Source organism: Poecilia mexicana, unplaced genomic scaffold, assembly GCF_051168715.1.
Source record: "Poecilia mexicana isolate PSO_F unplaced genomic scaffold, ASM5116871v1 scaffold_18, whole genome shotgun sequence".
Classification (NCBI taxonomy): Eukaryota; Metazoa; Chordata; class Actinopteri; order Cyprinodontiformes; family Poeciliidae; genus Poecilia; species Poecilia mexicana.
Window position 1 is genome coordinate 27,370,591 of NW_028263387.1, and position 22,579 is coordinate 27,393,169.

Below are 22,579 nucleotides of genomic sequence, written 5' to 3' on the forward strand. Positions count from 1 at the left end.
CCAAAGCAGATCTATAGACATCATATAGGATCTCACACACCCTGGCCTGCAGAACAACCAGATGTAACAGGAGCTTCTTCAATCTGGGCCATCAGAGTACTGCTAGATTATCTGCATATCCTGTAAAAAAGTTTCATACATGTGGTGGATTTAAATAACTCAAATCTACTATTTTAAATAATGCTGCTACTTTCTGTTAAACAAAATGTTGTTTTTCTATTTATTTTATTCATAGACTTTTTTATTTATGATGCTGAGCATGGAGAGATGCAGTTTAGTTGTATCATCTGAATGATAAGTTCTGCTTACTTTCTAGTGTGGAAAACTGGATAAAAACTTGTCCACATTTGATTTTTGTTAGAACACAAGAAAAATAAATGAGGTACAAATAAAGAGCAAGAGTGAAATGTTAAGAATATTTAAAATAAATGACTGACGCCTATTGCATGAGAGTCGCAGCTCAGTCAGTCTCACTCCTCAATATATAAATATACTTAATGTTATGGCAACAGATCCAATATCTGTGTCATTCCTTAGACACTGGAAGTAAAGGACGCGTGCGAACTGTGAATTTAACAAAAAACTATCTGTAAAAAATACAAATACAAAAATGACGATAAATCAGTCCCTTTTCTTTCTTTCCAAAAATACACAGTCTACACGGTCAAAAACTGTTTTTCCTCCGTGTCTGAGTAATCCGCACAATAGTTTCTTTTTTCTTAAGGCAATATACAACCCAACAGGAAGTAAGCCTTTCAAAATAAAACTAAATTGCACAATAAAAATGCCTAAACAAATATCAATTGTCCTAACTAAATTTTATAAAATACAAACAAACCATCTTACACATAACTTAAATATTTCCTATTTATGGCTCTAACACTTAATTTTCACAAAACTTAATAAAAAATACTATTTTAATCAGGATCTGATATGTTTTGCATTTCCAAAGATCTTATAAAACTGATTTTGTTTTGTGAGGTTTCTGTTTCACCATCACCCATTTGGGAAATCTTCAGTGGCTGTCAAAAGTAAAAACTTCACCCACACCTTTAATACAATTCTGCTTTTTAATAACTTGTTTTGTAATCTCCATTCTCTCTGATGACTTATATATTTTAACCATTCACAAACTGTTCTTGTGTTTATTGTAGACAAAACTAACTGGGGGTTGAGGGGCAGGATATTTCTGCTGGGTGCCTGGACTCGTTCCTTTCTGCCTCTAAAACTGGGAAAGTTTCAGTTGAGCTCCTTTTGTCAACATGTATCATATTTTTACCAATAACATTGATTGTTGGAGGCAGAAACACAAAGACACAGAAATAGAAACAGTTAAAAATTATGTACATATTTGCAGCCATTTTTTTAAATAAAGAAATTAAAAATAGACTGCTGTGTAAATGTGCCTACTTAGTTTCACAGCAGAGCAGCTGCCAACTCTGTTGTGATCATTAGAATCATAAACCATTTCTCTAGAAAGAGTAGCTTTCTAGAGGCGTCTCCATGTCATGGTAGTTTGTTATGAGACAGAGAATCTGTGAAAAGATGGATCTCCTCCTCCAAGTTACTATTGTAGTTTGAAGAAATGCACAGCGTCTGGTCAAGAACAACCTATCAGAACCAAGAGGAGGGGCTTAGTGCTGCCAATCAATGCTACTCAATGTGCTAATGGTGGAGAAACACTTACTGTTCCAAGAAACTGCTATCGGTGGCTATAACTAGCCTATGTGCTACTTTTAATGAGCAGCTTTAAATGTGAAACAGTGGTTCAGTACAAACCAACCACAGGCTAAGTTCTGTTAACCAAAGAGAATCTCCAACACCCATCAGTGTCAGAAATGTGTTTTTAAAAATCAGGATGTCTGACTTCTGTCCTTTCATCACTCCTGTCTCATCTCCTTCAGTCTCTTCCCTGTGATCAGCATCAGACTCTGAAAATGAAAACATCAACACCAGAACCTTTCTGTCTGTTTATTCTTCTACTGAGATCTGTGTTGGACCTTTCTGATCTGCTGCAGTAACTAATGAAGTCTGAGCTTCTCTGTTGGAACTGAAATGTTATTGCGCTCACACAGAGCGATGTGTTCATGTCCAATTTGATCATTTAAACAGCACCATGTGTTCTGGGTCCAACATTTGTCCTCCAGAGAAACATTTTCAGAACTAACCCAGAATGCTGTGAACAGGAAGAGAGAGAAGCTCTGATTGGCTGCAGTTACCTGATGGATCACCTGTAACTGAGGAAAAGGAGAGTCAGAGGGTCAGAGGCTGATCTGCTGCTTCAGGGTCCGGCAGCGGGAAGGTCGGTGCTGCCCCCTGCTGCACAGAGTTGTTCCTGCAGCAGGGGGCAGCAGAACAACTATAGAAGACGTCTTTATGCGTTTTACTGTAGTTAATCTTTTAAAATGAGAGTTAAAATGTCTCTATTTGTTAATGAGTCCAGAGTTGGAGCCCAGCAGACTGGATTATTGATCAGGTTGTTTCTGCTGATCAGCTCAAACTAAACCTGAATGAAGGAGCAGCAGCTGCTTTATTACAGGCAGCAACATGTTGGATAAGGTGAGTTATGCAGAGAGCAGGACTACAGAGACAGGAAGTGACATCAGGTCTCCAGGTGGGGGCGGGGCTTGTAACTGGGAGCCGCTCCTTGGGACTTTCCAGAGAATCTGAAACCAGAGAAACCAGTTTGGTCAGAAATGAACAAGTTGAATCTGGTCTGATCTGGAATCAGTTTAAACAAACACTTATTGCTGAATCGGGGGATAGTGTTAATGAAAATGCAGAGTTATTTGTTCTCTGGGTTCTTTATTAAAACCCATCAGATGAATAAATGCTGACATGTTGGACATTAAAGGGTTAAAACTCCACCTGAACATGAAGCTCCATCAGCCATGACTGACAGGATGAACCAGGATGTTCAGCTGCTGCTCTTTGTTTCTGGGTCACTTTGTTTATGACTGAGAACAAACAGACTTTGTGTTTCCTGTTCAAACAGCCGAACAGCTTTCAGTCCTGAAATAAATCATTAAATAGAAACTTTCTCTCTGTGTGACTGAACTCCTGACTTTATGTTAGTGAGCAGGTAAGAATAAAAATAAAACTTTTATCTTTTACTAGAGAACAAAGTTCAGTAGAGAACGATGAAGCTGACTGTAGATCAAAGATCTGAGGTTATTATTGTTCCTGTAGCTGTGAAGCCAAGTTGTGGCTGATTTACCTGAACATGCGCAGATCAGATCAGATCAGATCAGATCTTTCTTCTTCTTCTTCTTTTTTTGTTTTATGGCGGTTGGCAAACAACTTTAAGGTGCATTACCGCCACCTTCCAGATTGGAGTATGGATCAAAGGCTCATACCCTCCTCATAATACCCGTTCTTCTAAGAAAATTAAAGATGCTATCAAACACTACGTCCCCCGATGATCTCTGAAATATCTCTCTAATATCTAATTTATTTTTATTTCTACTTAATTCTCTAAGTAATACCTCTCTTTCTCGTATGTATTTGTTGCATTCTAAGAAAATATGTTGTACTGTTTCTAATTCTCCACAATAACTACAACAACCTGTATTATGTTTATTAATTAACTTAAGAGTACTATTTAATCCTGTATGTCCAAACCTGATTCTTGATATAATATCTTCTTCTCTTTTCCTTCTGTTACCTTTTCTATCTTCCCCCACTTTTTTTTGGATACTATAATAAAATCTCGCTTTCTCTCCTTTATCCCACTGTTCTTGCCATTTCCCCTTGATGTATTCCTTTACAATATTTTTTATCTCACTTTTACTTATCTTAATACTTAAATCAACAATTTCCTTTCTTGATGCACTCTTAGCGAAACTATCAGCCAGTTCATTACCTACCACGCCAATGTGGGCAGGAATCCAAACAAATTTCACCTGCGAGCCCTGATTTATAATCCTGGAAATTAAGTGAATTATATCCAATATAATGTCTTGCCTTGATTCTGACTTTACCTCTTGGATACTAATTAATGCGCTACTAGAATCTGAGCAAATTAAAAACTTTCTATTTTCCATTTCCTCAACCCATTCTAAAGCCATTAAAATTGCCATTAGTTCACCTGTATACACTGTCAGTTTATTATTTATCCGTTTGTTTTTCATAAAGTTTAAGTCTGGAACAATAAATGAAATACCTACTTGACTATTTACCATTTTCGAAGCATCTGTATATATTTGAATAAATTCTGAATATTCTTTTTTAATATAATTTTCCACTTCATCCTTTCTTAATTCTTTTCCCTTTTCCAATAATTTTAAATCAACTTCAGCCTGTCGATAAACCCATAACGGAATGACAGAAGTACTAACCACAGGACTAATTAGAAATTGATCTATTCCAATATCATTTACTTTATTTAAAATTATCCATCCAAAACTTTTAATTTGTTTCTTTTCTTTTTCTTGACAAGGTTGTAATGTCATATGTGGAGGATGGGCTTCACTATGTCCTTTAATATTTGCCCAATAGGTTAAGGCTAATTGTTCCCTCCTGAGCTCTAATGGCATCTCACCCATCTCAACCTGTAGAGCTGACACTGGAGTAGTTTTCATTGCTCCGCAGCAAAGTCTTAACGCCTGATATTGTATTTTATCTATCTTCGTCAGTAAACTACTTGACGCCGAGTTATATAACATGCAACCATAGTCAAACACTGACCTAATTAGTCCGATGTAAACGGTCTTTAGTGCTTTCCTATCTGCTCCCCATTCTCTGCCTCTCAAACATCTCATAATATTTAAAATTCTTTTACTTTTTTCCACTATTTTATCTATATGTATTTTCCATGTGAGTTTTTTATCAAACCACATACCCAAATATTTAATTTGCTCTTTCCTCTCTATAATATTCCCATATAATTTAAGATCCATATTGGTATTCATTCTTCTATTTGTAAAAACAACAAATTTAGATTTGGATATGGAGAATCTAAATCCCCAGTCTAAAGCCCAAGCTTCCACCTTGTTTAATGCTTCCTGTACTTTCCTGTTTATAAATTCTGTGTTTTTCCCCCTCTTCCAAATGATGCCATCATCTGCAAATAATGAAACACCAAAGGATTTATCTATACTATTAAACATATCATTAATCATTATAATAAATAGCATAGGGCTAATAATACTGCCTTGGGGAGTCCCATTTTCAACTTGATATTCTGAACTTATTTCCCCTCCTACTTTAACTCTAATATTTCTCCCAGTTAAGAAATTTTTAATCCACCTATAAATTTTTCCCTTTATACCTAATTGTTTTAATTTAATCAACAGCCCTTCTTTCCACAGCATGTCATAAGCCTTTTCCACGTCTAAGAAGATTGCTATCACACTCTCTTTATTAATCTGGGCTCGCCTAATTTCATGTTCCAGACACAAAGCTGGATCAATTGTACTTTTGCCTTTCCTAAAGCCAAATTGATAGTTTTTAACCTTTTCCTTAGATTCTAAGAAATAAATTAACCTGTTATTTATCATTTTCTCCATAATTTTACCCAGACATGATGTTAGAGCTATTGGTCTGTAACTTTCAGCTGCATTTGGGTCTTTCCCTGGTTTGCAAATAGGAATGATGATGGCTTCTTTCCATTTATCAGGTAATATACCTCCTTCCCAAACTTTATTATACAAATTTAGAATTACTTCTTTACTCACATCACTAAGTTTACTTAACATATTATAAGTAATTTGATCATTTCCAGGCGTTGATTTATTAGAATTCCTCAGTGCTCTATTCAACTCAAACAAGGAAAATTTCACATTAATAAAATTATCATATTCTTCATCATTTTGAATTAATTCAATATTTCGCTGTTTAGTAGTTTCACGTCCTAATTTTTCTTTGTTATCTAGATTCTCTGTACTACGTACCTTTGCAAATATTTTTGCTAATACCTCAGCCTTATTTTTATTATCTACAATACTATTTCCATTATCTTTTATTATTGGAAAAAAATACTTTTTGGAATTCCCAGACATTTTTTTAATAGTATTCCAAACCCTGTCTAGTGCAGTATTTTTCCCCAAAGATTCACAATATTTCCTCCAATAATCCCTTTTAGCTTTTCTTATAGTTTTCCTGACTTCTGCCTGTTTTCTTTTATAATCCGTTAGGTTTTGGAAACATATTATTTTCTTAAGTATCTTAAAAGCCTTATTTCTCTGTTTAATTACTATTGAACATTCTGGTGTCCACCATGGAACTATCTTCTTTTTTCTATTACCACTACTTCTAGGAATACATGATTTGGCTGAATTTATTATACACTTGCTAATTTCTGAATTTAACTCATGTATTGGTTTATTTATATCCACATCTTCCAGGCTAACCTCACTCATAATTTCAAATTTATCCCAATCTGCTTTCTCAAATTTCCACCTCCCCTCAAGTTTTATCTGGTCTTGCTTTACATTTAAACCTATATTAACAAAAATCGGATAATGATCGCTCCCTATTGTGTTTTCTTTAAATACTTCCCAGCTACATAAACCAGCAATAGATTGAGAGACCAAGGTCAGATCAATAGCAGATTCTTTACCCCTTACCAAGTCCACCCGAGTGCCTTCTCCATTATTTAAAATGACCAATTCTTTTTCTTCAATTAACTCTTCTACAATTCCTCCATTATAATCATCCTGGTCTCCCCATAAAGTACTATGTGCATTAAAATCCCCACACCAAATTATTTTCCCTCTCCAGTTTCCTATGATTGTTTCAAGTTTTAATTTTTCTAATATTTTACAAGGATTATAAAAGTTTATTATTTTAATATTTCCATTATTTGTCCAAACTTCAACAGCAGTAATTTCTAAATCTGATGTTATTTGTATTTGAATAAATTTTATGTCGGTCTTAACAAATATAGCACAACCTCCTCCACTGCCATTTGATCTGTCTTTACGTACGTCTGAATAACCCTGAATACTAAACTGTAAGGATGGTTTGAGCCATGTTTCTTGAATGCATATTATATCTGGTTTTGGGTGCAGGTTATTAATGAATCCTTTAAGTTCCTGACCATTCGATATTAGACTGCGAGCGTTCCATTGTAGTATTAAAATTATGTGACAGTTTGAGACGCCTCCAGTTCAGATGCTCCTTCACTCTGAGTTCATCATGAATTTTTTCCCAGGATACATCTTTGACCTTAAAAAATTTAGTAGCTGCTTTTACTATGATTTTAATTTTTTCTGTTTTATTTTTTGCTTGCTCTGAGCAATTAATGATGTATGCAAGAAAGGGAATCAATTTTTCTATCGTGATATTACCCTGATGATTGTCTTCCACTGTCTTCTTTTCATAGCTTAATTTTGGAGCGCTATCATTTTTTTTCACCTGTTTCACTGCTTCAGCATAAGTTACTTTCAGTTTTAATTCTTTGAACTTCAGCTGCTTCTTTCCTTACATTGCAACCTGCATATGCTGCAGTATGATTTCCTCCACAGTTACAGCATTTCACAGGGTTATTTCCACACTCACCATATGGATGTTCGCCTCCACATCTCCCACATCTCTGTTTCCCTTTACAGACATTCGCAATATGTCCATACCTTTGGCATTTAAAGCACCTGAGTGGTGCTGGAATATATTGCCTTACATTGAAACTTATGTAGCCAACCATTACCTTATTAGGCAGAACTCTATCTTTGAAGACCAGTAGTACAGATGTACTGTCCGCTCTTTCTCCATTCCTGAAAGCCTGTAGCCGTTTGATGTCTGTGACCTCCCCTCCTTTAATTAATTTCTTCAGCTCCTCTAGATTTTCTCCTACAGGAATTCCTGAAATTACTCCTTTTGCTCCTTTCTCTTCCCCAACAACCTTTCTTTCCAGCACCTCCTTTCTACACACCATCTGTAGTTTAAGAGCTTTATTCTTTTGTTCGGCATTTTTGCAAATAATGAGCAGACCTCCATTGCTTAATACTTTAGCTAGCTCTACTTCTCCAATAACTTTTTTAAGTCCGTTCGACAGACTAATGGGACTTATTCCAAACAAATCATGTCCAGTTTTAAATTTTAATATAACTTTAAACTCTTCCATCATAACTTTCTTCCTTATTTCAGCTGTTTCTTCCTCATCCTCAAGAGATCTTTTCCCAGTGTTTATCTCTTTTTTCGCCTTATCTCTCCCCCTCCCGCTCTTCTGTTTTCTACCATAGACCACCCTGTATCCATACTCTCGTCCTCCCTATTTCCCCCACTACTACTTGCCATCTGATCCACTCACAACCCGGATTATGCCAAAACCACCTCTGGATTAATTTAGCAAATGCCAGTTAGCACTTAATCGAAAGCCGCCTCCTCGTCGTCACTCCCCGGCGTCTAAAGTCAGCTGACTGGAGTGTTCCCTCCAGATCAGATCAGATGAGATCAGGCATTTTAGAATAGTTTCTCTTTCCACTCCTCCTCTAAGCTCCTCCTCCTTCACCAACCGTTCAGTCGAAGTCACATCGACGCTTCGTTTCCTCTAAGCTGAATTTTCTTACATGTTTAGTGGCCAACATGATCTAACAGGGTTTATTTTTGAAGGTTAAATTATTTTATCCTAGAATTAAACTATATTTAACTCAAACTGGTGGAACTGGAAGACGAAGAATGGCGACTGGACCTGCTGCGTCTCCTCTCCTCGTTCTGCTCTTCCTGATCTTCATCCACTTTGGTTCTGCTGGTGAGTTTTACCTCAGATATGAAGAATAAATGATAAATAATGTTTATCTGATTAACCTCTGATATAAACTCTAGTTTAATGCTGGTTTTAACTCTGTTCGTCGTTCTGTTTTAGATTGGGGTTTTTTTATAGCATCACGTGACCAAAACCACGTGACTTTGTTGTAGAGCCGTTTCAGTTTCCCAGAAATGACTAACCCAGTTTAGTTCTACTGGTCTAACTGGGTTAACCAGGTGATTTTCCTGCATTGAGGCTGGAGCTGCTGCTGTTCACAATAATCTCTTTGTGTTTTGATTTTTGATTTAAATTAATTTTCTGGCAGATTCTAGAAGACATGATGGGACACTAGAACATTATTACCTGGGTTATTAGACAGAAAGGCCCACAGCATCACAGACACTCTACCATGCTCATTATGCCTTGCAAAAGTATTCACACCCCTTTAACATCTTCACTCTCACATTAAGCCACAAACTTCAAAGTATTTCATCTACATTTTGTTGAAGAATGAACAATAAATACTAATTATTACATTATTCTATGATCCAGAAGATAAAGGTTTCATGGTTTTCAACATTTTAACAAATTCTCACTTCTGCATTTTGTCCCATTTATTCATACACTCCTAAATAAAATGCAGTTCAATAAATTTCCTTCAGAAATCAGTTAGTAAATAGTTCATAGATTAATCTGATTCCAGCTGCAGGGGCCTCAGACTCATGTTGGTTTAGGGGCCTCATGCAGCTTAATCTGATCTGCAGGGGGCCACACAAGTAAACTCATTGCAAGATTAAATAGAACCAATAAAAGTGGATTTTTATATTAAATTAATTTTACTTTTACAAAATATATTATGAATAAACTCAGTTTTTAAGAAAAATATCTGCAATTTCAACAATACTTTTACTCAGTTAAGCATTTATTTAAGTGCATTATGCATAAGAACTGATCTCAGTGATTGTGGAATGTAGCAAAATATTTATTCATAGTTTTTGTAACTTATTAACACTGTCCTGCATCACAAAGTACATCAAACATATAAAAACTAAGAAATGATTTTAAATCAAATTTTCACATCTGGGAAGTAATTTGAACAAATTATCTGGCTTCATTTGGTGAAGCCAGATAATTTTATACCTCCCGACCCCACTAAGGGACTAGAGTATTAGAAAATGGATGGATATGTTTTTTTCATGAATCATGATAATCCATTTAGCCCCCTAGCTGGACTAAATCGTTCGGCGGGTCGGTTCTGGTGTTCTGTCTGTCTGTCTGTCATACCTCCTGGTAATGCTCACATCGATGTTACGTTTCTTATAAATCCATCATACCTGTAGAAGTTTCATTTTGTGTGTTTTATTTCTCAGAAGTTTACGGTAAATAAGAAAAATCCAGTTATTTCCAGGCAGAGTCCAGAAAGATGTTGTTCTGCTTGTTGCCCAACAGCTTCGGTCAGCATCCAGCTATTCATCAGCTTTTTTAGGACATATTCCTGCAGTTTTCTAAAGAAGTATTAAAATATTAAAAAGGTAGATTAGCTATAGGGACAAAATATCCCGACCAAATTTGCAGTCAAACAGTGTTTGTAGTAATAATGACGCTAAACGGGACGAATGTCTTGTTTACAGTTTGGTAACAATATTAGAAACAGCAAAAGTCATTTATGTTAATATGTTTGATTAACATAGCAGCTTAATTAGATAACATTTACCGTAAACGTCTGAGAAACAAAACACACAAAATGAAACTTCTACAGGTATGACGGATTTATGAGAAATCTGCTGAGTAAGCAGTATGTGACGTAACATAACACGTTACCTTAAGGTTTGCTGGATTTACAGGTGTGGCAGATGGTCAGAACACCTGGCTGCAGGCCGTACGTTTGACACCCTGTTATAGAGCCTTTCACAGTCTGATCTTCTGCTTTAGGAAAACCAGGCTCCTCTGCAGGTTTTAAGGATCAGTTTTTACCTGCAGACTAAAAACTGTAAAGCATCTGACAGTCAGTCAGTCTGGAGGAAGAACATCTGGAACATCAGTTTCCTTCAGGTTCTCAGCTGGATTTAGATCTGAGCGTTTAAACAGTTCAGCCTCATTCAGACCCCTTATGAATAATAAGGGGTATAGAAATTATAGAAAGTATTCACACCAATCGCTGTTGTACCATTTTATTAAAAAAATAAAACATTTAAAATCAAAGTAAAAACTAATTTCTACATAATGACGACATTATGTAGATATCTATCCTCCTTCCAGTCACCCCCCCCCCCTCGCCATGAATACTGATGGACCAGTGAATGGACCTTACAGAACCAGAACCAGCTGTCTAGTAGAGACACTCACTGATCTCCATCCATTCATTGTGAGTCGACCAGAACCACCTGACTGGACCTGTGTTGAATTAGGTCAGCCAGTTTAAAGGGGTTAAAGTTTATACAGTCACTATTATTTTAATTATTTTTAATTATTTAGTAGAAATCAGTTTGCACTTGGCATTAAAATGCTTTTATAATTATTAGCCAAAAAGGCTAATTTTGTTGGTCATGTAGTTTGTAAAGACAATAAAAGTTAAACGTCCAGGAGGTGAAAATCTTTTACAGGCATCACAATGGTGGAGATTTTATTTATATTTTTAGGAAGGACCATCTCTCTTAACATTATTTTTGCATCAGTATTTGGATTTATATCCAGATTAAATCCAGTAGCAGTCATGCAGTCACATCAGTACTGACATATCTGGCTGAAATTAAAAGATGATTTTTCCCCAAACCTGAACAAAAAAGTGCTAAAATGATTTAGTTTGTTTTATTCATCTTGTTTTATAACGAGCCTCATGTGGGAATTTGCAGTTATGTTTTTATTTCTAAAAACTGGAGACACATTAGATTATAAATCAAACCAAAACATAAACTCTCATGAGGACAAAGTTAGATTTTTTCTTTACTTTGAAACCCACAAATATGTAATGGATCATTTTTCTATCTTAGAATATTTACATCCCTTACATTTCTTAGAGCCGTGCATGACAACAGCAAACAAAACATTCAGTAAATTCAGTCGATTCATCAGATTTTAGTGCTGCTGTTTAAAATACAAGATAAAACTATTTAGATCAAAAATGCAGCTCCTGGTTCATATTTGTTCAAAGTATTTAGAGAAGATTCCTGAGTCACAACAAGACACCAGGACAGGACAACATGGAGACTCAACTGAACACAGAAACCATAATAAACACAGAAAACCCAAATCCTCACAGTCCTGCTGGAAGCTGAAGCTCAGAGTCTTTCAGAGTCCAGCAGGTTTTCTGTCTGGATTTGGTTCCATCTTCATCAACTCTGACCAACTTCCTGTTCCTGCTGAATGTAGAGCCTGAACATATGTTAAAAACATGATATTGATTAACAGCTATATTGATCATACTGGCAAGTATTTATTTGATTCAGTATTTAGTTAGAACAATTTGGTTTATGGCTAAATATGTGCTCACATTAGTTTATTTTTTTATTTCATAGATTTCTGTCATGATAATACCCCTTTAAGAACGACACAATGCATGATGGGAATTGAAAAGTTCATGACCTGTGATGTTTTTACGGAAAAAGAGAGAAAACTACACATGCTGTGTGCTTGAACCGTGGATTTGTTTAATAAAGTTGCACAAAAGCTAAAATATTTATGAGTTTTTAAGTTATTTTTAAGGGTGTGACATGAACCCCACAGCATGATGCTGCCACCACCATATGAGACTGTGGGGATGGTGTGTTCAGAGTGATGTGCAGAGTTAGTTCTGTTTACTCCTCAATCTGAGGCGTCACAGAGCAGCTGGATTTAATGAGATTAGATCAGATTAGATTAGATTAGATTAGATTACACACAGCTGGACTCTGGTTAATCTGAAGGCAACTGGTTGCTCCCAGAGACGAGGGGTCTGAATGCTTTTGCACACCGCACTTTTCAGTTTTCCATTTGTAAAAATGTTTTGATTCATCTGTAAGTTTTTCTTCTTCACCATCTGAGTTGATCTTTCACATTAAATTCCACTGAAACATATTTATGTTTGTAATGTGGCAGAATATGGAAACGATCAGGGGTGTGAATACTTTTGCAACCCTCTGTAGTTTCAGACTATTTATTTGCCTAAAACATTGTTGTAAATAATTTATCAGAGCTTTGATTTTACTGGACCAAAATAATGTAAAGCTGAAGTTTAGCTTATAATTTCCTTTTTGAATACAAGTTGATATAAAGCTCCTCCTCAGTCAGAGTGAAATAAAGACTCATGTCTGCATCCACTGAGGTGACAGTAAAGTTGGAAATAAGTGGATAAATTTCATAATATGAAAGTTTCAAATGATGCTTGTGTAGAATGAACAGTATCATTAAATACAATATTAATCTAAACTGTCTTTGAGTGAAGGATACATTATTTGCCATGAAGCCTAAATTACAGGAAAGGAAAAAATAAAACTATATTTTCTGAATCACAATATTAACTTTAGAGGATTTAATGAGCAGAGGCTGATAGAACAGCTAAAACTGCCCTGACCTGTAAAAGTAGAGCTAGTTTAAGTAGAACAACCATCAGCATCAGTCAGACCCTGTTACCATGGAAACCAGCTGGGTGACTGTAGCTCAGGCCGAGTATCCTTCAGTCTGAAGGTTTCATGATCGATTCCAGTTGATTAACTCAAAATGAATCAACTTGACCCAAAATTGGCAACTGATCTGCACATGTGTGTAAATGTGGATTTACTGTAACCTGCTTGGAGCGATCAATAAAATAAAAGATTTATTGATCCACTCGGTCCAGCTGGTGTTGACATTCAGTCTGTTTAAAGCTGAATGTGATGCAGGAACCAGTTTGGAAGAAAGTGGAATATTTCTGTGTGACAGCAGCTCATGCTCTTAGTGAGCAGGAAGTGATGTAAAGACCAACGAGGAAGTTAGAAATGTATTAACATGCAGCACATCTGTAAAGTATTCACAGCTTCACCTTTTTCACATTGTTCTTTCTGCCTTTTTCCAAATTGTATTAAATTAATTTCCTCAAAATTCTGCACACAAATACCTCATGATAATGTGGAAAAGTTAAATTTGTTGCTAATTTAATAGTAAACCAAGAATCTAGTTTATTATTCACAGGCTTTGCTTGATGCTGTTCTGGTAAAAGTTGAGCTGTTTCCACAGATCATCCTTCAGACGTTTCCACAGAGTCAGTCGGATCCACCTGTGGTGAATTCAGTGATTAAAGTGAGAAAGGTTCACCTGTCTGTACAGAGGAGGAACGTAGCAAACGTCACGGTTGGACAGCAGGGAAGTGAAACTATAACCTCCCAAAATCCTTGTAAAAGCAGACGGGGTGAAACGCTCACAGGTCCATTTAGCTTCAGAGCAAAAGCTAAAAACAGGAGAAGTTACATTGTTTATTCAGATGGTGGACTAAAGCAGTGAAATCATGATTAAATAAAATGCTTAATTCAGCCTCTGATTAAAGTTAATCGGTTTGGATCAGACGGATCCAACTGGACCGATTAACCAGCCCAGATTTCTCCTCCAGATGTGAACTGAAGGGAAGTGATGAGGCTGTTCAGACCCAGCAGGTTTAACCTTTAACTTCATGGATCTTATGTAGTTATTGGGACCACAGTCTGGTGGGATTCTCTGTTTAACTTACTGAGTATTAATTAAACTGCATAGAAATAAATATAATTAAATAGCCTATGTTTTTCTGTCAGTTTCTTTTGGTTCAGGCAGCCTTTATTCAAAAGTATTTAGAAGGAAAAATAGGCAAAGGGAGAAGACGTGCAGCAAAGTCATCAGGCTGGGACTCGAACCCACAACCTCCATTTAAAGGGCCAAGGCCTCAGTACATGGGCCTTAGCCCTGTGCAGCTCACTGAATATCCTCTATTTATATAATTTGAAAATTGATGGGTAAAAACAGAATATGACAGATTTACTCTGTCAGTGAAAATGATGGACAAGAACCGCTGAGTGAAGGTTCTGGAGGAGCCGAGCCAGAGTCCAGACTGGAACCTGACTGAATGTCTCTACGGAGATCTAAGATGGCCGACAGACGTCTCCATCCAACCTGATGGATCTGGAGGAGAACGGCAGAGGAAAATATATTCATTTAACACGATGTGGAAGAAGCATATTAAACTGTAGGGGCGGTAAAGTACTGGATTACCTTCTGGATCCTCTATGCAGTCAGTCTGGTTCTGGTTCTGGGAACCTGCAGAGGATCCATGAACCTCCTCATCCTCACTGCTTGTTCATCTGTTACAAACTGTGAAAAATGTAAATGAACACATTGCTGGACTGTGTAGTGGTGAGCATTAGATACTTTATACACTTATAACATGTTGAGTTAACCCACCTGCTGAGATTGTTACTGATTTAGTTTATCAGACCAAATCACACAGTTCCAGTTAAACTTCCTGTAGACATGAACAAGATCCATGTTTACATGTGATGGTAGAAAAGAAAAGGCTTATTAATGATTGTTATGGAAATGGTTCATGTATTTTGAACCTTGTTAGTCGTTCTAATAAATGATGAATTGAGTTTACAAAGACAGGATCTGTCTGTTGGTAGCTGATGATTCATTAAGTTTGATGTTGGTAGTGATCTGGTTTCTCATGGATCTCGTATTTCACACTGTTGATTAAATAAAAAGGAGAGCTGGGATGTTGTCAGAGTTCCTGCATTGGTTTGATGTGAAGTGAACTTAGTTTCTGTTGCCATCTGTTCATGTTGCAACATTAAATAAAGGATAAAACCTGTGAACAATCTCTACTGGATAAAATGATTAGCATTTTATTTGTGCCAATCATACTTTATGTTACACATTATAACAGTTCATTACTAAGTGGTGTTACACTTTAAGACCAGTGTCCTCTCCATGATGCCTCATCAGAGTTCCTCTCTGACCTCTGACCTCTGTGTTGTTTCCTCTCCTACAGATCAGACAATCAGAGCTGAACCTGGACAGACCATCATTCTGCCATGTGAAGCTGCTAGGAACAAGGATGAGTTAACTGTAGAGTGGAGCAAACCTGATCTGGGAGAAAATGATCATGTTGCTCTGTATCGAAATGATCAGTTTGATGATGAGGGTCAGAATCCGTCTTATAAGAACCGAGTGGATCTACAGGACAGAGAGATGAAGAACAGAGACGTGTCTTTGGTTCTGAAGAATGTGACGATTAATGATAATGGAAAATATGAATGTAGAGTTTTTCCCGGAGGAAGTAAACGCAGGAAGAGATCTTATCTGAAGAATGAACCCATCTGCATCATCAACCTGCTTGTTTCTGCTCCAGGTGAGTCTGACTGGATCAGAACCTCCAGATGCTTCATGGTTTTTATGAGCAGGAGAAACATGTCAGACCAGCTGTTTGAGTTGAGACTTTGTAGAAATCAGCTGATCTGAGATCAGCAGATGATCTTCAGTCATCTCCTACCTGTTATACTAACTACTGGTTTTGTTCTGCAGGAAACAAAGATGAACAGAGGGAGGATGGAGGAAACGAAGGACAAAAAAATGATGGAGGGAACAACGCTGGACTGATAGCTGGTCTCCCAGTTTTTGCTGTTGTGGTTCTTCTACTTGCTGGAGGTTTTCTGCTCTATAAAAAACAAGTTTCCTTCTGCAGCAAGAGCATAACAGTCATTTGAATGTTCAAAGCCATTAAGAAACTGAAATGTGAATAATGAGGTATTTTTTACTGCAGAAAATATATTCAGCACTGTAGCAGAACATATAAAGTTAATCTCTGATTCACTTCATCTGTTTCTATCAGAGTTGTAATTACAAATTACGACATGTAATTTTATACAGTCAGAAGATTTTGAAATGTTCTTTAGTCATTTTGGATGCAGGCTCTATTGTACTCATTTTAAAATATGTTTTTAGCAAGTTTCTGATGGTACATCTGATGAGAATGAACTCCATCTCCTCCTTTTTACTTTTAATATGAACCCCCTGTACATAATTATTCACACTCTTTAATTCTTTATTGATCCAGCTTTAGCAGCAGTTCCAGCCTCCAGTCTTGTTGAATCTCATTCCTCCAGTTCAGATCATCATTTTTCAGGCATTTTTCAGGTTTTTCTCTGCCGTCCTCCAGATCCATCAGGTTGGATGGAGACGTCTGTCAGCCATGTTCTGATCTCTGTAGAAATGTTCAGTCAGGTTACAGCCTGGACTCTGGTTTGGCCATGTTTCTTTTATTAAACAGTGTTTTTCCACCATCCAGACCTGATTGGTGGATCACTGCGGGTTTTCCTTCTGGAAGCGTCTCCTCTCTCCACAGAGGAACCAGTAGCTCTGACAGACTCACCATCAGCTTCTTGGTCTTCCTGACTAAACCCATCTTCTCCTGAACCCCAATTTAGAACCAGCAGGTCTAGTTAAAGTCCTGCTGGTTCCAGACTTCCTCCACTGACCAGTGATGGAGGACACTTAAGTTCACTGGGACCTTCAGAGCAGCAGAAATGTTTCTGGGTCTTCCACATATTGGAAACTCAATACAATCCTGTGTCTGAGGTCTACTGTTGAATATTGTTTTCATGTTGACTTCCTGTTGTGGGCGGAGCTTTGCGCAGGTGACATCGTTTCTCAATAAAAGGCCACAGGTTGCTCTGATGAGCACTGCACTCAGGCCAAACGCATCTGGTGGCTCTGTGGGTTGATTTCCTCCATCCGTCCTCGGCATTTCCAGCCCTTTACTAATGGCAGCGTCTACAGGTTATGGGCCCAGGAAGGAGCTTGGCAGCCGATGGAACCGATTATGTTTTGACGGAGATGAGAAGAAGTATGAGTTGTGGGAAACCAAGTTCTTAGCCCACTTACGTCTGCTTGAGCTGAAGAGCACCATATTATTGAAAGACGAACCCGATGATGCGGAAGAAGACGCCACCAAGAACGAAGAGGCATATGCAGAATTAATCCAAGTTTTGGATGATAAGAGTCTGTCCCTTGTCATGAGAGATGCTGCAGATGATGGCAGAAAAGCCTTAAAGATCCTGAGAGATCACTACGCTGGTTCTAGTAAGCCACGAGTGATCAGTTTGTATACGGAACTGACGTCTCTTCAGAAAGCCGTCAATGAGAACGTCACTGATTATATTATACGAGCAGAAACTGCAATTACAGCGTTGCGTAATGCAGGAGAAGTTTTAAGCGATGGCCTGTTGACTGCAATGATTTTAAAAGGACTGCCCGATGAGTTCAAGCCATTCTCTGTTTATGTTACACAGAGTGATGAAGAGTTAACTTTTGCCCAATTTAAAACCAAGCTGTGGAGCTATGAGGGCACCGAGAAGTTGTGTTGCGGACTCCGCGGAAGACTGCGTGATGAAAGTTAAAGGAAGAGATGATTGGAGCACGAAATTCACCTGTTATACCTGCGGCCAGAGAGGTCACAAAGCCCTGGATTGTTCTTCAACCTCGGGCGAGCGCAGAGAGTCGAGACAGTGGTGTAGTTTCTGCAGGAGCGCCACGCATAAAGACGCAAACTGCCGGCGGAAAAGGCGAGACAAGGTGAAACAAGCGAGGGATGAGGAGGACCACACGTTCGCTTTCAAGGTGAAGCAGATTGACGACTCCCAGATTTATGGCACGAAGATAAAGGGCCTCATGATTGATTCCGGTGCAACAAAGCACATTGTGACGGACGCGGCAAAGTTCCAGGATTTCGACTCAACGTTTAAGCCTCAGAGCCATGTGTTGGAGTTAGCTGATGGCATGAGGGCCAGTGGCGTCGCGCTGAAGAAAGGCACCGCCAGAGTTCGTGTGAGAGACAATAATGGACGGGTTGTGGAGATGATGTTGAGGGACTATGCTGAATATTTACAAGTATTTACAGATGCTTCTAAAATGTTAAATGATAAAATTGGAATAGCATTTATAATTCCGGACTTAAACATTACGAAAAATAAAAGAATAACAGATAGAATGACAGTTTATACAGGTGAGCTAGTGGCTATATTAATGGCTCTAGAGTGGTGTGAGGAAACAAGAAAGAAGGAAATATTGATTTGTTCAGATTCAAGCAGTGCATTAATAAGTATTTTAGAACAAAATTCAGAATCGAGACAAGATATCATATTGAATATTAACCAATCAATTTTTAAAATGAAAAAATATGGATCTAGGGTTAAGTTAATTTGGATTCCTGCTCATATTGGGATAGTAGGAAATGAATTGGCGGATCAATTTGCTAAGAGTGCAGCAAAAAGGAATAATGTTGAGGTAAATATCAAAATAAGCAGAAATGAGGTCAAGAATATTAGTAAAATATATTTTAAAAAGAAATGGCAGGAATTATGGGATAGAGAAGAAAAGGCAAGATTTTATTATAGCATTCAAAGAAAAGTAGGGGAACGTAGGGAAGGTAATAGGAATAGAAAAGAAGAGGATATTATATCCAGGTTAAGGTTTTAGGCATACAGGGCTAAATAGTACTTTGAAAAAAATTAATAAACATAGTACAGCGTTGTGTAATTATTGTGGAGAGTCAGAAACAGTGCAGCATATTTTTCTAGATTGTGATAAGTACAATCGGGAAAGAGAGATATTAGTCAGAGAGTTAAATAGGAATAAAGTAATTTTAGATATTAAAAATCTGCTGCAAAGGTCCTCTGAAGATGTAATATTTAACAGCATTTTTAGTTATCTTAGGAAATCAGGTTTTATGGGAAGATTATAGTGATAGGACATCTAATCTATACTCCAGTCTGGAAGGTGGCGGTAATGCACCTATAAGTTGTTTGCCAACCGCCAAAAAACCTAAAAGAAGAAGAAGAAGAAGAAGATGTTGAGGAACACCTTGTACGTCCCGTCATTTTCCCAGGACATCTTTTCAGTTAAAGCCGCAACAGCCCAAGGAGCGACAGTCATCTTTAAAGACGGACAGAACAGGCTCATCCATAAAAATGGTACGGCTTTTGATATTGATGTTCATGACAGATTGTTCTATTTAAATACTCTTGCAGATGAGGTTGATGAATGCAATGCATGTATTGAGATATTTGAAATGTACATTAGATCAGGAATTATGTTTCAAGAAAAATGATCTAAATCTTAAACTTACGGCATACTGTGATGCTGACTGGGCGGGAGACGAGGACAGAAGAAGTATGACTGGTTATTTTTTGTTTATCAGAAACTGGACCTATTGTTTCCTGGAAGTCTAAAAAACAGTCCACAGTTTCTTTATCTACATGTGAATCTGAATATGTTGCTTTAGCTGCTGCTACACAGGAAAGCATTTACTTGGCCAATCTAATGAATGGAATGGACTCTGGACATGAATATACACCTGTAACCATTTTTGAAGATAACCAAGGTGCAATTGCTCTTTCTAAAAGTCCCGTCTACCGCCAAAGATGCAAGCACATAGATATTCGTTATCACTTTATTCGATCAGCACTTACTGATGGAAAAATAACTCTTTGTTATTGTCCAACAACAGAAATGGTGGCTGATATTTTCACAAAGTCTGTAACTAAAATGAGAATGGATAAATTTATATGTTTTCTTTTTGGTATGTGAATGAAATGTATTGTCAGCATGAGAACAAGTGGGGGTGTTGAATATTGTTTTCATGTTGACTTCCTGTTGTGGGTGGAGCTTTGCGCAGGTGACATCGTTTTTCAATAAAAGGCCACAGGTCGCTCTGATGAGCACTGCACTCAGGCCAAACGCATCTGGTGGCTCTTTGGGTTGATTTCCTCTGTCCGTCCTCGGCATTTCCAGCCTTTTACTAATAGCAGCGTTTACATCTACATAGGATTCCTCTGATTTCATGCTGGGTGTTTGACCTTTGCCCTGCACTGTCAGCTGTGGTAGAAAAAGTTGTGAGCCTCTCCACATTAAGCTCAATTAACTGAATTTACCACAACTGGACTCAGGAAAGCTCAATGAACAGATCAGCTTTGAGGTTTATGGAAAATGTTTGAATACTTCAGTAAATGTGATTTTCTATTTTTAGTAAATTTGCAATTATCTCCAAAACCTTTTTCCACATTGTCATAATGGGGTATTTTAGGAAGCTGATAATTTATTGTAAATTGAAATGAAGTTTTAACATAAAGTGAAACACTGTGAATACTTCAGATTTACTATTTTAATATTTTTGTCATTTTAAGAAAACTGGGTGTACATATTTATTTCTGTACAGATTCTGATTGTGCAAAGCAGAATATATAAACACTGACTTATCTGTTTGCTGGTCTGTCAGTGAAGATTTTTGCTTTTTTAAATAAATTATTAAACAATTTTTTCACTAATTCATAATTTGTTTGTAAATATTTACATTTGATAAATACATCAATATTCTGGTTAAACTAATAAAAGTGTTAGTTTGCGGTCAGAAAGAAACCAGACTGGAACCAGCAGTTTCAGAGCTCTCAATATTTCTTTTATCTTCAGTTTCACACACTTCAGTTTACAGCATATCATGTCAGTCAAAACAAGAAGAGGGAGAATCTCATCTGAACCACCTGGCTTTTAAGGGACTGGCTTCCACCAGGACTAACTAGAGGGGTGGAGACATTCACATTTCTAGAAAGAAAGAACAAACGTTGGTACTAAACTATTCCTAAAAAATGTCTACAGTTATAATTAACTCAAAACTAGAAACAAAAACAATCTGGACCCAGTCAAAAATAAAAATGCTTCTCTCCTCCCTCTCAGAAAATGGATTTCCTCAATGAGGCTGATTGGAAACACCAGTTCCTTGTCAGCACTGCTCATGGGTGCGTTTCCATGGCAACACATGACCAGGTGACCTCAAAGAGATGAGAAGATAATTAAAACAAGTAAATAAATCAAATTACTTCCTCAAACACAATACATTTACCCAAATAAGTTAGAATGTATAAAGTACACACACAAAAAGCACATGTTAGCGAGGGGGTAAATCCCTCACAAGTGTAAAACATTATTATTGTCCTGGCCAGTTGTTTCCTCTCCACTGCCACATCTCCAAACATAAAGGTTTATTTCTCAGCTTTACATCTCTGCTGGGTTATTTCTGGGGCATCAGACGCTCAGCAGTGGGACAGGTGAACCACATGCTGAGGCTACAGGTGTCCAGTCTGCTATGCAGGGACCCTGGGTTTGATTCCTGGATAAATGCCATTATCTGCTCTACAAGATAAAAACAAGGAAAAAAATAAACTTTATTATATATAGTGATAGTAAAAAGAAGCAATAAAAATAAAAGTCACATTAGAATTAATCAGTATTCCACTTAAAAAGCAGCAATAAACAAATGGGGTTATATTCTTGATTTAAGACAGTTATAATTAAAGCTAGTAATGTAAATCAAAATGACCAGTGTACTATTCTACTACAAGGAAAACAGCCAAAAAGGTTCAGTCTGTTATCTATAAAAACCTGCCTTAGAAGCAGAGGTTTATGGAGCACTGTTTGTAAAGTTACACTGTAAAAAGTTAACTTCAATATTTTGGTTTTTTTTGCCTGTCATGGAAAAATAAATGAGGGTGTTCATTTTTCAAAGTCATATTCTCACCACAATATTCCCACATTTATAAATGTCAGTTTCAAACTAAATATTTAATTCACAAGTTAAGTATTTAGTTCCCAACTAAATGTTTAAGTCTGAGATAATTTAGTTAACAAATCAAGTCATGATTAAACTCAACACTTAAATATTTACTTTATCGAAATATTTAGTTCTAAAGTAAATATTTATTTTTCTAAGTAATCATTTAATTCACAAGCAAAATGAAATATTGCATGTGAGCATTATTTCACAAGCAAGAATACACAATCAAAATATTAAATATTTTGCTTGTGAATTAAATATTTAGCAAGAAAGCTAAATGTTAAGCTCAAAGCTTAGTCAAAACATGTATC

The 22,579-nt window shown here is 36.9% G+C and overlaps 1 protein-coding gene across 2 annotated transcripts in view; it reads left to right on the forward strand.

Moving 5' to 3' along the window:
• Window positions 1-17,364, forward strand: part of LOC148154413 (myelin-oligodendrocyte glycoprotein-like) — a 34,964-nt gene extending 17,600 nt beyond the window's left edge. Inside the window, exons 1-3 of one of the 2 annotated variants that reach the window (XM_088015662.1) lie at window positions 8,405-8,689; window positions 15,654-16,013; window positions 16,187-17,364. In XM_088015662.1, coding sequence (XP_087871788.1) covers window positions 8,617-8,689; window positions 15,654-16,013; window positions 16,187-16,368 — 615 coding nt within the window. In that variant the 5' untranslated portion in view covers window positions 8,405-8,616 and the 3' untranslated portion in view covers window positions 16,369-17,364. Of the gene's footprint in view, window positions 1-8,404; window positions 8,690-15,653; window positions 16,014-16,186 lie in introns of those variants that run through there. The other variant, XM_088015661.1, reaches the window with a different exon arrangement.
• The last annotated feature ends 5,215 nt before the right edge of the window (window positions 17,365-22,579 follow it).